This window comes from Aotus nancymaae, unplaced genomic scaffold (assembly GCF_030222135.1).
Source record: "Aotus nancymaae isolate 86718 unplaced genomic scaffold, 86718_ANA_hifiasm-v0.15.2.pri h1tg000263l, whole genome shotgun sequence".
In the NCBI taxonomy this organism is placed as follows: Eukaryota; Metazoa; Chordata; class Mammalia; order Primates; family Aotidae; genus Aotus; species Aotus nancymaae.
The window spans coordinates 479,543-494,278 of NW_026988678.1; the positions used below are offsets into that span (position 1 = coordinate 479,543).

At 60.6% G+C, this 14,736-nt stretch overlaps 1 protein-coding gene across 1 annotated transcript in view; it reads right to left on the reverse strand.

Annotated features, from left to right (window-relative positions):
• Nucleotides 1-1,071: 1,071 nt before the first annotated feature.
• The window catches only part of ADAP1 (ArfGAP with dual PH domains 1), a 55,774-nt gene continuing 42,109 nt past the window's right edge, over nucleotides 1,072-14,736 (reverse strand). Inside the window, exons 5-11 of the mRNA XM_021668821.2 lie at nucleotides 8,421-8,533; nucleotides 7,483-7,629; nucleotides 3,674-3,757; nucleotides 3,269-3,331; nucleotides 2,618-2,689; nucleotides 2,245-2,473; nucleotides 1,072-2,151 (exon numbers count right to left, since the gene is read on the reverse strand). Of these exons, the coding sequence (XP_021524496.1) occupies nucleotides 2,123-2,151; nucleotides 2,245-2,473; nucleotides 2,618-2,689; nucleotides 3,269-3,331; nucleotides 3,674-3,757; nucleotides 7,483-7,629; nucleotides 8,421-8,533 (737 nt within the window). The 3' untranslated portion in view covers nucleotides 1,072-2,122. The remainder of the gene's footprint in view (nucleotides 2,152-2,244; nucleotides 2,474-2,617; nucleotides 2,690-3,268; nucleotides 3,332-3,673; nucleotides 3,758-7,482; nucleotides 7,630-8,420; nucleotides 8,534-14,736) is intronic.

The window sequence follows — 14,736 nt, forward strand, 5'->3', positions numbered from 1 at the left end:
ACTGAGGATTGTGTGCGTGATGTCACTCAGGCTTGCTATGAGATGGCAGGAACAGCTGCCGGAACCCTGCAGGTGGCCCTGTGGCCTGGCCTGCGCTTAGCCGGCGCTGCAGCATCCACCCCTACCTGCCCCAGGACGTCGCAGTGGAGTCACCATGCATCCCTGCACCTGCTGTGAACGCTGTCAGCCAGGGGATGCCCTTCCTACAGCTGTGTCCAGACGGGGAGGTGTGTGTGGACAGCGAGCGGCCCCTGCCTGGACCCACCTCCTGTGACTGCACGTCTCCCACCTGGTTTGAAAAATGCCTTCCTCCCGTTAGAAAGTTGTTCTGTGGTTTTTAAAATGTAACGGTCCTCAGCGCACATGTGGACACCCAGGTACACATTCACATCGCGTGTGCGTCCACACTTCGGGGAGGGCCGTGGTCACTGCTGGTTTCCCCCAGGGGGTGCGTCCAGTGCAGCCCAGGGTCCTCCCTGACCCAGGCCCCTCACCTCAGGGTTTGGACTGTGGTGCCTGGCGAGGCTGCAGGGGACTTGCCTGGGGTCTCAGCTCCAGGTTGGGGGTACCTCGCCCACGTATCAGCAGCACAACTGCCTTTGGGACCCCTAGGCTGGAGTTGGGAGACCTCTACCTTGTCCCCGGACCCCAGGTCCTCATGTTCTGTGTGAGGGCTGAGAGGCCCAGCATGGGGGCCTGGCAGACACTGGGGACCCCCTACCTGGGCTGCATCCTCCGCACCCTCCTTCATGCTGAGCTGGGCTTATCTTTCAGGCTGTGGGCTCTGCCCAGGAACTGGCTGGGGGGCCTCAGATGGAGGCAGCTGGGGAAGGAGTGCTGGGGAGAGCCTTAGGTGGGGGCCATCTCCCCTGCTCAAGGAACATGGCGTTCACCAGCTCAGACAGACACTGCAACCTCCCTCCTTCCAAACCTGGACTTGGCCACAGGGAGCAAGGGTCCCATCAGGTCCCTGGGAGCGGACGGTTTCTCCTGAAGCCACAGGGGCAGGGCCATGTGTTCCCAGTGCTACCACCTCCCCACTCCATCCTCAAACACACAGCTGGAACCATGCCAGAGCCACACTTTATTCCAGGATGCAACACGGGGTGGCGGATGCCCGGCCTCAGAAACCCCCTCCCAGGCTCTGAGGGCTTGTCCAGGGCTCCCCTGGAACACAGCTCAGTCAGACAAGGCTAGGAGAGGGCTGGCTCTCTAGCCTGCAGCCTCTCCCCCAGCTGACCTGCAGACGCCTCCCCCACCTGCACACTCCACACAAGGGGAGCCCTAGAGCCTGGCCTGCTTTTATGGGAAGGAGATCAGGTGAGAAATAAATACACGGCCGGGCTACCAGCAGTAAGCTAGACAGTGCCCGGCCTCCCAGGAGGGGGAGGCTGGGGGCCACAGGGCCACTCCTGCCTCTGGTGGCCTCACTGTGGCCCAGGCCATGGTCCTCAATGGTTCAAGCCCTACTGTCGGCAAGCACCGTGCTGGGTACACAGAGGCCAAGAGTGGGGGATGGCAGCCTGGTGGCCCCTCCAGCCCTGGGACCAGGAGCACAGGGTGGGGGGCTATAGCCCAGGGAGGGCCCAGGACCTGTGCAGAGACTGCCCCCTCCACCCAACAACTCCCATGGCCCCGTGACACACAATAGGTGCTCAATAAATACTTGTGGAGGTGGGGGAGGGGGTGGGGCGGCATGCGAGCAGGGCCCCGTCCCCAGCGGTCAACAGCCGCCCACTGTGCCACCCGGGGCAGGGCTCTGCGCTGAGGCCTGAAGCTCCCTCAGCCATGGTGGGCAGCTCCTGGGGGCTTCATCTGACCTTGGGAGCCAGACTGGGTCCTGGAGGAAGGGGGACCCCAAGGCAGGTGGGGGGCAGGTTGGCTGGGTGTGGTCAGCAGCAGCATGATGGGGTCAGAGGTCAGGCCCAGGGCCCAGCCGCCTGCCATGAGGTTCTAGAGAAGCGTCCCAGAGGCTGCAGCTCGGGCCCTACCTGGCCATGCCTGGGCTACCCTGAGGAGCAGGTAGAACCGGGTGGCCTCAGGACGCTGGACCCCCCTGTCCACGAGTTCCCCTCTGTCCAGCCACAGTGAGTCCAGTGTCCGTGGGCCTCCGACCACATCGCTAGGGTTTATGCTTGAAGTGTGCCTCCACTGCAATGGAACAAGGTCCCGCACTGTCACAGCTGCAGGGAGCTGGGAGCCCAGGTAGGCCTCGGGAACCCCCTCCCAGCCCGTCCTGCTTACCTGCATACTCCTGGGGCAGCATGGGCCTGTCCACCGCCTTCTGGAAGGCCGCCACCCACTCCCTCTGGTCAGACTCCGTCTCACAGGCAAACAGAAACTTGCGGTCAGGCGTGACGATGGTGATGCCATGTGGCCAATGGTGGCCCTGGGTGGATGGCGGGAGTCCACGCAGCACCGTGTAGCCGCTCTCCTTGCTGCCAATGAAGACTTCCCCTCGGGCAAAGGCGTCCTGTGGGTGGGGGCCAAGCTGGAACTGGGGCTGGGCCATGTTCCCTCTGGCCCAGCTTCACTCTGAGCCAGGGGAGGCTACAGGCCAGGACTCGGGAAGCCCCCCACCCTTCTGGTCACGCATTTGGCAGCCCCAGCTTCTCACCAGGGGGTCTTTGAAGTACATGAGCCTACGGTCATCCATGGTGAACCAGCGCTTCCGGAAGCCTTCTGTTTGCTGTGGGTCAGAGGGCCTATAATTGGCAGGTCTGCCGAGGCAGGTCCTGCATCCAGTGTAGCACACCTGGGAGGGCAGGGCCCTGGTTGCCCCCGGCCAGTCACCTCCACCCACTCACGCCTGCCGCTGGCCACACCTGTCCTCCTGCCTCTACACTGTACCTCCCTCTTGCTCCTCCAGCTGCGCCAGCCCTCCCTGGACCTCACAATGGGGGTCCAGGCCTCAGTTATGAGCCTCTCACACCTGCACTTCCCTTAAGGACCACTGAGGATCCTGGGATTCGTGTCTCCCTCCCCCATCATGCCTCAGGGAGTAGCAAGATGTGGGTCCCTGGCCACGTGGGTGCATGGGTCCTGTGGGTGAGGGAGCTGGTCAGGCTGAGTGGGCAGGGATGGTCTGACCAAAGCCCAGGACAGTGGCCCAGGTCCTCAGGGACCCCAGCCGGGCACAGACAAGGGGCTGTGAGGCCCCACCTGACACTGACCAGTTTAAAACAGGCAGCAGCTGGGAAGATCCCAGCTTCAGTCCAAGACCTACCGTGGCGCCCCTACCCCCACCCCCAGGCAGTGGCACACATACCTTGGGCCCGGTCTTCTCCATGTAGCCTTCCTTCAGGTAGTTCCTAGAGAGCTTCGGCACCAGCTGGGGCAGAACACACCAGGCGGGGGGGCCTCAGAACTGAGGCTCAGCCTGAGCCCCTCCCCGCTCCCCTCACTCCGGACCACCAGGGCAGGGCCCAGGCCAGGCACAGCCTCCACGGGGTCTGTGGCTCTGCCTCTGCTCACCACCCCTTTGCTCCCCTCCTTCCCCTTCAGCTGAGCTGAAATTCCCAGAGTGAAGCAGGTGGGCTGCAGCCACTTTAGGGTGGGCCCTTGACCAGTCCTGGGCCCACTCTAGGGCTCAAAGTCATTCCAGACATGGGGCACGAGGGCTTTGTCCACCCCTACCCTACTACCCGTCATCCGCCCCGGAGCTGACACTCACATCTGCATCACTGGCCCCCGGGAACGCAACCTGCAGGTAGTGGAAGCGGGCAGCTCGGAGTGCATTGAACCAGTCCACAATCTCCTAGGGGCAAAGGTGGACACAGGCTTGAGCTGAAGGGGCAGCAGGACTGGGGTGCCCATGGGGCCGCTTCCCCCAGAGCCCAGCCCCTCCTCCCCGGCACCTCAGCTCCCAGCAATCCCTGCACGAAGGCCTGGCCCCATGTGGCCGTGATGAGGCCAGGGCTGCTAAACAGGGGCTGTAGGAGGATGGGTGCAGCCTCCCCCAGCAAAGTCCTGAGAAGGGCCTGGGGTAGGCTGGGCTGGGCCAGGGCTGGATAGGGGTGGGGGCTGCCATCTAAGCTCACCCATGGCCCCGGCACTGCTGGGGCCTCGGCCAGCTTGCCTGCCTTTCGGGTGGTGCTATTTTTGTGAACCTTATTTTGTAGCTCATGCAAGTCTTGGGGTGGTGAGGGAAGGGAAGCTCATCTGTTTATAAATGCCTTTGGAGCTGTGCCCCCTAGTGAGAGTGGTCGGAGGACAGAACTGCTCTCCAGGAAGCTGCCCTGGTGCTCTGGAGAGTGTGGGTTGGACCAGCACCCTAGAACCAGGCCTGGCACCCAGCCCATCAGGTGTCCTTTGGGTTCAGACTTTAGCCTGGCTATCCCCTGCCCCCAGACCCAGCGCCCCTCCCGGGGTCTACCAACCCCTTCGGCCCTATGACCTTGTGCCCTGGGCTCTGGCCTCCTGTCCACACTATACCTGGGAGCTGGTGGCCTCTGGAAAGGTGCCACATCGCCACTCTTGGCTCCAGCCTCGCCTGCCCAGGAAGAGCCAGGGAGCCTCATCCCTTTTCCCAGCCAAGCCTCCTCAGGCTTCTGTCCCAGCCCCTCTGGCCTTGAGTTTCGTCCCACAGGTAAAGTCCCCAGCACTGGACTAATCCAGTTGTGGCTTCTGCCACCTGGCCCAGCACCAGCTGGAGGATGGGCCCAGGCTCTTGGATCCCGGTGGCCTCCTCACTGCCCCGCCCTCTTCCAGTGGCCCCGCTCATAACGAGCCCCACCCACCCCAAGATCGCCCCTCATAGGCCTCCAGCCCTGCTGCTTTCTCCTGTGGCCCCTCCTCCTCCTAAGCCACGCCCACACCACCCAACCAGCCCCAGTGGCCCCACTTGCCCCTCCCACCCTCTCCCATTTGGCCCTGCCCTCCTTCCGTGTAGAGGAAGCTGAACTGGAACACACCTCACTGCCCTAAAGGCCTTGGGAAGTCACAGCTCGAAGTCCCCAGGAGTGGAGGGGGCTCTAAGACAGAGAACTGGTTGGAAAACTGCCCCTCTTTCCCCCCAACAGGAGATGGAGACGACTCGGGGGCTCTGGGCAGACGGGGCGTGCCTGGTGCACTCCAGGCCTGGGTTCTGTGACCTTGCAGGCTGCAGCCGAAACTCCCTCAGCTGAGGGCCAAGCGCGTCTGCCCTGGGCAGGGGAATCATCTTTGGAGAATCCCACCTGCCTAGATTCCAGGGTATCTTGGAAAGAGTCTCACATGGAAGACAGCAGTTCACAGGGGCAGCAGTTTAGAAGACAACATTTTTCAGGGATAAGAAAGCTTCAGGCCGGGCGCGGTGGCTCACTCCTATAATCCCAGCACTTTGGGAGGCCGAGGCGGGTGGATCACAAGGTCAAGAGATCGAGACCATCCTGGTCAACATGGTGAAACCCCGTCTCTACTAAAAATACAAAAAAAATTAGCTGGGCATGGTGGCGTGCGCCTGTAGTCCCAGCTACTCAGGAGGCTGAGGCAGGAGAATTGCTTGAACCCAGGAGGCGGAGGTTGCGGTGAGCTGAGATCAGGCTACTGCACTCCAGCCTGGGTGACAGAGTGAGACTCCAGCTCAAAAAATAGTAATACAAAATTAGCCAGGTGTAGTGGCGCACGCCTGTAATCCCAGCTACTCGGAAGGCTAAGGCAGGAGAATCACTTGAACCTGGGAGGTGGAGGCTGCAGTGAGCCGAGATCACACCATTACACTCCAGCCCAGGCAACAAAAGCAAAACAATGCCTCGAAAAAAAAAATGCCCAGGCATGGTGGTGCATGCCTGTAATCCCAGCTACTTAGGAGGCTGAGGCAGGCGAATCACTGGAACCCGGGAGGCAGAGGTTGCAGTGAACTGAGATCACACCACTGCACTCCAGCTTGGGTGACACAGTGAGACTTGATTAAATATGGGAGAGCAGAAACCCCTCAATACAGTGTTGGAAAACAAAGTTGAAGAAATTTCCCAGAAAATAGAAAAAAAAAAAGAACCAGTTTAAGAGCACTAACATCTCAATAACAGGATTTTCAGAAAAGGAGAACAGGGAAAGTGGAGGAAGGAAATTATTAGATAATTGAAGAAAGCAATCCCTGACCTCATGGAAACCAGTCACTGGACTAGAAGGGCCACCCCGGGCCTGTGCCCAGCACAGCAAAAGACGGACCCTCACCAGTGCACGCACGGCATCAGAGAATTTCAAAACTGGGACACGCATACTGGGAGGGAAGAATCAGTGGTGCAGAGCCTTCAGGATTAGCAAGAAAATTAATTCCAACCTAGGATTCTATATCTAGCCACAGTCTAAGCCAAGCGGAAGGTAGAACTTTCCAAGGTGCTAGGTGACAGGCCACTGTCCTTCCAGGCACATCACTTCCACTGAAAGGAGCAAGCAAAGAAAAAAGACGGACCAGGCAGCAGAGCTCCACGTGGGGATGAGATCAGGCTGCAGGAGCAAGGCTCCCGGTGCCTGGCTGCCTCCAGAGACAGTCTGTGGAGAGTGTGGAGTAGCACGTGGTCAACTACAGGAGAGAACACAGCCGCTTGCTGTGGGAAAAGTGATTGCAGCGTGCCCTGAGGCCAAGGGCTGTGCCCGATGTCAGTCCTATCACATCAACCCCAGGTGTGGGCACCAGCGAACATGCCATGAGTGCAGTGGGCGGGAGACTGCAACAGGCACGTGGGAGGGGCTGGAAAGAGCTGGACCCTCGACTTCCACGTGGGAAGTAGTCACATGGTGCCTAAAACGGGTAACTGCAGCGACACCAGCATGTTATTTATGGATATGGGGACAAATTCCCAAAGGGGCTTAGGAGGGGCCTCAAATTTCTGTTTCTCAAGACTTGGGAATGATTTAGCGCTTCAGACTATGTGTGCGCAGACGTGTGATAAAAATAGAAATGGGAACTGAAGCAACAAAAGAGGCTGGGCCCCCCGGCAGCCTGGCCCAAAGACAGAAGGATGGCTTTTGTGGGAGTTTCACCTGGGTTCTCCCACAAGCCCTCCAGAGATGTGGGGTGCACCCACCCTCCCCACCCCAACAAGCCAAGGGCGGCCAAAGGAACATGCCCAAACCAGCCCCAAGGCCAACTACTGTCCCCTTCTCCCCACAGGACCCTGGTTCCCCCAAAGCCCCTCTGGGCATTGTGGGGGTGGTGGATTCTATAGCCCAAGCTGGTACCCCCCCAGTGATAGGCAGGTTGGGTGGCCCCCGAGACTCATGGTGATCCGGTTCCTGGAGCAGCCTGGCCCTAGGGGCCTGCCTTCCCAAGCTGCCCACCTGATGCCAGCCCTCCCATGCTGCCCACCCTCCCACACTGTCCAAGCACCCGCCTTCTCACACTGCCCAGTATGAGTGCCTATGCCTGCCTTCCCATGCTGCCCACCCAGTGCCCTCCCTCCCACACCAACCTGGCCCCAGTACCCACCCTCCCCCACTGTCCAAGCACTACTTCCTCCTGCACCACCCTGGCCCTAGTGCCTGCCCAGCAGTGCCCACCTTCCCATCCTCATGGTAGATGAAGATGTTCCGTGTGCTGTTGTCCTTCAGGTAGGTGACCTGCAGGCCGTGGGGGTGGCCAATCTTGGCCGGCTGGAAGGTGGCATTCAGGTGCTCAATCTTCATCACGGCCTTGGGCTCCTTGGCCTGGGAAGGGGTGAAATATGAGCACCTCACAGGGGCTGCCGTCCAAGCCCAAGGGAGCAAGAAGGGTGGACGCTGTGGGTGCTGGCGGTGCACCTGCTGTGCTTTGTGGCTTTGGGCAAGTTATTTAACCTTTCTGAGACTCAGCCTCCCGCTCTGTAAGCAGAAGGTAACAGCACCTCCCTCCCAGGAATGATGAGGACTAAACAATGCTGTGCAGGTGGCATTTGATATTAGACACTGTGCCTCTCTCCCCAGGGGCAGCCCTGGGCCCCACACAGCATGGCAGCTTCCACGGTGGCAGGCCTCGGCCACAAGCCCTCCTCCGGCCAGCGCCCAGCAGCAGTGTGCCACAGCTCAGGGTGGGTGCTTCCAACCATCAGCCCACAGTCCTAGGGGCCGCCTCAGGGAGACCCTGCTGACCCTCAGCCCATGGACCGGGTGCCATCCCACGGACTCCCCGCTGTCCTAGTTTGTCCTGTCCCCAGACCAGCCTCCCCAGGGCACTTCCAGACAAGTTGAGGGCTTTCTGGGGTCCTGGCTGGCTCCAGAGGGGCCCAGTGACCTGGTTCTCCCCCTCCCACGGCTGGACCTGCATTCAGGGGCCATGCCCGGTCACCCAGCCTCTGGGGAAAGCCTCAGCTGCTCACAGCCCAACAGTGGCTGATTCTCTTGGAGTGTCCCCATTGTTGGGGGGGGTGCAGCTAAGGATGGACATGGTCACCATCGGCCCCAGCGTGGGAGGCCAGGACTGCCCCGGGACAGGCCCCTACCCACCCCTGTGCCTGGCTTACATCATTTCTGTTGAAATACTTCAGGGCACCCTCTCGTTCCGTCAGCACAAACTTCCGGCTTAAAAACTGCCCGTTGTCCCGGCCACGCTTCCAGAGAAAGCCCTCGCGGTACCCTGTGGAGAAGAGGGGACGCGGGTCAGACGGTGATGGTGGATGTTGGAGAGGGGACGTGGGGGAGACGGATGGGGAGAGGGGACACGGGATGTGGGGCAGACAGTGACGGTGGACGTTGGAGAATGGATGCAAGTGAGATGGTGATGGTGGACCAGGTCTGGTGGCTGCCACCCTGACTACAGCAGCCTGAGGACAGCCTGGACGAACAGCACTTGGAGCAGCTGTTCTTTACCGGCCCCAGGGACCCTCCCCACCCTGGGTAGGCATGGCCGGAGCCACCATGGGCAGAGACAGGGCTGGGTCTGACCACCTGCTGCCTGAGAAAACCAGGCCAGCCTCCTCCCTCCTCCCCTGGGGCGTCCTCGGCTGCCAGGTCCATGTGGTGACATCCCCTCTTTCTTCAGGAAAGCTACTCTGAATGGAGCCCAAGCCCAAGCCCTCATCCCCACCTTCGACCTCACACACATCACACAGCCACAGAAAAGCAGCCCAGGTGTCCTCTGGGAGCCTCAGCACCCGGACACGCCACCTTCCATGGCAGAACATACCATGCATGTGTGGTTAGGAACTTGCTGTGGCAGATGATGGTGGAGGAGGGAGGCAGAGACGCAAGGACAGGAGGGAAAGGGACGTGGCCTTGGAAACCGAGGCCGGAGGGGGCCACTGAGCCCAGGAGTGCCAGGGGGAGGCAGGAGGACCTGCTCTGAGCCTGGAACCAGCTCTGTCCACCCCAAGCCTCGAGCCCGCGGGATCATCCTGGAACTCTAACTGCCAGAGCTGTGGGAGAACAGACGCGAGTGGTTTCACGCCATTGAGCTGCGGTTAGTGACCCATGTGTGGCCGCTCAGAGGGGTGTTTCTGTTATCCGCGATTCCGTGCTCCCACTCCCACTCACTTCCCATGGTTCCTGTCATTGCCTGTCCTTTCTCCTGCTCTAAAACTCAGTGTCCCACAGGCTTAGGCAGAGGTTCTTCTGTGGCCCTGGCTCTCTCACCCCAACAGCCTGTGGCTTGCAGCGTCCATGCCCTGGGCTCTGTCCGCTAGGCCTTGGGCTACATGCAGTTCCCGCCACTGGCAGCAGCTCCATGGTTGGCGTTGAGCATGTCCCCCGTGGGTGCTGCCTCTCCCAGGGTCATCGGACTACAGGCTGAGCATCCATGGGCCCCTCCCGGGGTCACTGGGCCGTCTGCTGAGTACCCCTGGGCCCATCCATGGCCCCGCAGTGACTTCAGAGAGCACTTGCTTGCGGACAGCATACTGTCCTGCTGTCCACGTGGCCTGGGAGCCCCCTTGAGGGGTCATCTGAGGGCAGGGACTGCTGACCTGTGCCACAGGGACATGGCTGGGGGGGTGTGGGCTCCAGGTGGGGCTAAACAGCCTTCTGCAGCCACCAGGCCAGACCCAGCCTTGGCCGGCTGAGATTTCAGATACCACCCCTCAGCCCTGACCACGAAGCCCCTGCTCCCCAGCGTCCCCTGCCTGGCTCAGACAGCCCCATCCCGACACCAGAGACAGGCTATTTTCTCTGCTGAGATTCCAGCCATAAAATGCCTGGTGTCTGGGAGGGGACAGCTGGCGCCGTCGGGTCAGGGAGGGGGGCCTGGGCTGTCTTGGGCGGTGCCAGATCAGGTCTGCTCCCCCCAACAGCCTGGAGCTCCCTGCATCCCAAGCCTGTGCAAGGCTCATGCTCCAGTCCAGGGCACATGGCAGCAGCCAAGAATCCCCTTCCCATGGAAGAACCCCCTTCTTGCTGGGAGGGTGAGGCTACACTTGTCCAGGCTCAAGCAGGGCCTAGGCCTGCTGAGAAGGCCTGTTGTCGGAATGAGCTGCTGCCAGGCAGAGCTGGGAGTCCCCATGTCCCTGCCTTTGGCATCAGGACCTCTCCAGCGCTTAGTGGGTCACAGGTGAATGCCAGGAAGCGCCCAAGCAGGACCGCAGCAGCAACCAGAAGTGCTTCCCAGACATAGCCAGGGCCCAGCCTGCCACTCAAGGCCTCATGTGCACCCCGGGGAGCCTCCAAGGAGTGCATGTCCGTGTCACCAATGCAGAAAGGCTGGGGCCGCCTCACCCGCGGGGGCTGGACTGACTGGGTCCAGTGTGTGTGGCTCCAGGACACAGCAGGTCGCCTTCTCGCCACTGGGCTCTGGAGGCCACAAGGTGGGGATGCGCCCCTGCAATGCCCAATGCATCCAGCAGGTGGCAGCAGTGCACCAGGAAGCGCACAGTCCTCTGGGCCAGGAAAGCCACTGTCCCCTCTCCGTGAGGTAGCTCTGGTATTCTCGGGGTCCAGGCGCCAGCGAGAACCCAGGCCGGTCATCCTGACAGCAGGCGCCAGGATGCCGCGTTCCAGGGGTGATGACGACGCAGGAGTGTATTTCAGGACAGTGCTGGCCACGATCCCAGACTTTGCCCCACGCCCAGCCCAGACTTCAGGCTGAGCCTCTGCTCACCCTATGCCTGTCCAGTCCCTTGGCCTCGCTGGCAAGGGCCAGGACCACGGGGTCTGCAGCCTCCTGTGGACTCCACAGGAGTCCACAGGCCAGAACGGCCATTTTCTTTTAAAGGACCCGTGAGTCCTGGGGCAGAGGCCAGAGGGCTCAACCAGCATTTATCAAATACCTACTGTGTGCTGTGTCCTATTGTGTGGTGTGGGGTGGGGGGTTGCACTGCACATCAGGCCCTACTGTGTCCCAGGCCCTACTGTGTGCTGGTCCCATGTGTGCCAGGTGTAGTCCCACCTGTGGGGAGCTGGGTCCAGTCCACATCCCATGCCCTGCTCAGATGCCTCCTCTCAGGAGCCCCTCCCCCAACACATGGCTAAGAGCAGGAAAGATTCCCAACATCGCCATGACCCATGACACACACACACACGCGCGCGCGCGCCCAGCTGTGGGCAGGGACACTGGCCCTTCCATGCTGCCCATGGAGATGTAAGGTGCACGGTCCCTGAAAAGTAGCCAGGCTGTTTCTTCCACCACAGTGAAGCACACGCACCACATGCCCCAGAGAGACGTGAAATCCAAGGAAATGGGAACAACCTTCAAGTAAAAGCCCAGGCCCTTTACGAGGCTGTCGAGATAGGGTGTCACCCCGTCCCCTAGGCTGGAGTGCAGGGATGCTATCACTGCAGCTTCAACTTCCTGGGTTCAAGAGATCCTCCAGCCTCAGCCTCCCCACTAGCTGGGACTACAGATGCATGCCACCACGCCCGGCTAATTTTTGTATTTTTTGTAGAGATGGGATCTCACTGCGTTGCCCAGGCTGGTTTCGAACTCCTGGGCTCAGGTGCCTCCCCTGCCTTGCTTCCCACCGTGCTGCGGTTGCAGCGCGAGCCCCACACCTGGCCCGAGGCTGCTGTATCTTGGATTTGTCAGAGCTGGAACTGCACTCTAAATAGGATATGCAAAGTAGATGTAAATCGCACCTCATGTATATGATTTATATGCTAATTTTTTGGTAAACTGGGGCAGGGAGGCACGTGGCCCTGCTCTGAGTGACAGCTGGTTCACGGGGTGGTGGGCCCTCGGGGGTGGGAGCCGGGCCCCAAATCTCATGGTGCTTCTGGCCTTCCACAGGGAGGGGTGTGGCCTCTGGGTACAGAGCCGAGGCCCTGATCACTGCAACCGGCCATCCCCATGAAGGGCCTGGACCTGTCTTCTGGCATTTGGGTCCTAGCAGCTCCTGCTGCCCCCCCGGAGGCTAATGCTGGTGCTCACGACGGGGCAGCATCTCCTTGCTAAGCAAGGCCCCAGTGTCGAAGGCCTCCTCCATGAGCCGGCACAGGCTCCGTCTCTCCCTGCCCGCTGTTCAGTCTCTCCAGCCCATGAATGCACCTTTCCCAGGCTGGTGCGTCTGGGGCTGGCAGAGGCTGAGAACCAGCAGCTACACCCTGCGGAGGGCTCCAGGTCCCAGCTCCGCCCTGCACGGGGACTTTCTCTCCAAACAGCCAGGACAGGCAGGCTCCCCTGCTCCCGGAGGTGAGGCCAGAGGGTGAGCGAGGGCTCCTGGGGTCAGCACTCAGGTGCTCCTCTTCTCACGAAGGGGGCCTAGCATGGGGCCTGGCCCCCCTGACAGGCCTGGAGAGACCCCTGCACTCATGCTGCCCAGGCACAGCTGTAGGAGGGACCAGCCCTCAGGGTCACGTCAGCCCCAGGGCACCCCCTCCCTAAGCCCCAAACCCTGAGGCCCCAACGCACCACAACTGCAACAAGTGACTCCCACAAGACAAACACGACAGGAAGGAGACAGAGATCCTGCGGTGGGCTAGGAACCAGCACCCACCCAGGGAGGAGCATGGAGCCCCACCCTCTCTGGCCAGGCCCCAAACACCCATCCCCTCCAGGGGCAGCCCCACCCTCTCCGGCCAGGCTCCAAGCACCTGTCCCCGCAAGGGCCACTGGAGGCCTCATGCCGACTGCCTGGAAGGGATTCATGATGCTGCACCCCACGCCCTACTGTGTCCAATAGCGCCCTCGTGCTGCACACCATCGTCCCCACTGTATGGACAGGGAAACCGAGGCCACAGACCCCACGCAGAGCCCCAGCCCCCGTCCTGGGTTCCGTGCACCCCATCCCTGCCTGGCACCACCAGGACAGGCCATCCTGCACCACAGGGAAACCACAGAAGCCCCCGAGGGAGCACGGGGTCCAGAGCCTGGGGCAGGCAGCCCCGCCTCACAGTGAGGCCAGGGCCTGGCCCTCAGCACAACATGGCCATTGTCCAGGCCCCTGTGAAAGCCACCATTGACGCTCCAGCCCAAGGCGGGGCCATCCTGGGGCGGGAGCTGGGAGCCACTGTCACCAGGGGCAGGCAAGGGGCAAGGCCTGGCTCAGACGCAAGGATGAACCCTGACATCTGGGGTAGGGGTGTGGTGCCGCCCCAAGCCAGGACCTTGGCCGAGGGAGGCAGTGTGGACAGGGGGGGAGTCTGGCTGGCTCAGAGGGCTGGGTTTGCCTGGGGCCACAGCGCCGTGCTTCCACCATGCACTGACACCAAGGGCTTCTCCTCTGGAAAGGCCCTGCCTGGTCCTTTGTCGCCAAAGAGCATCTTGGGGAGACGCATAGCCACGGAGGGGTTTCCCGGCCAAGGTGACTGCGGTGTGCACCTCAAGGGGGCCATTTTCCGCTTCCCTCACTTCTGCAGTTATGTATGGTTTTGTTTTTGGTTTTTTTGAGACGGAGTCTTGCTCTGTTGCCAGGCTGGAGTATAGTGGTTCGATCTCAGCTCACTGAAACCTCCACCTCCCAGATTCAAGCAATTCTCCTGCCTCAGCCTCCCGAGTAGCTGGAGCTACGACGCCTGGCTTATTTATTTGTGTTTTAAGACAAGGTATCTCTGTGGCCCAGGCTGGAGTGCAGTGGTGCAGTCACAGCTCACTGCGATCTTGACCTCCTGGGCTCAGGACATCCACCTGTCTCCTGAGTAGCTGGGACCACAGGCAGGTACCTCCACACCCAGCTAATTAATAAACTTTTTCTTGAGATGAGGTCTCATCACGTTGCCCAAGCTGGTCTTGAACTCCTGGCTCAAGCAATCCTCCCACCTCACCCTCCCAAAGTGCTGCAGCGACATACATGAGCCCCAGTGCCAGCTGTCTGTCACAAGTATTAACGGGAATTCATGTGCACAGGCTGCTGGCCTTCTCCCCTCCCCTTTTACTAATTCTATTCTTTATATCCCTGTGGACCTGAGTGTGTTTACCTTGCTCCCTGGGTTCTAATCCCCTTATATCACTCTTCTTTTGTTGATCAAATTGCTCTAGCTTTTGCCATTAAAAGCTCCTTCAGAGGCCCGGGTGTGGTGGCTCACACCTACAATCCCAGCACTTTGGGAGGTCAAAGCAGGTGGATCACCTGAGGTCAGTTTGAGACCAGCCTGGCCAACATGGTGAAACCTCGTCTCTACTAAAAATACAAAAATTAGCAGGCATGGTGGTGGGTGCCTGTAATCCCAGCTACTCAGGAAGCTGACACAGAATTGCTTGAACCCGGGAGGTGGACATTGCAGTGAACTGAGACCTCGCCACTGCACTCCAGCCTGGGCGACAGAGCAGATAAAAACAGTTCCTTCAGAAAAGCACGGTGGTGATCCTTCACTTTGGGTGCCCTCACAGGGTGCTCCTTTTGAGTGCTCCCCCTTCCTCAGCAGCGGTCCCTGGGTGGCCTGCCCCATCCATACACAGGATGCCTGGAGCCTCCACCC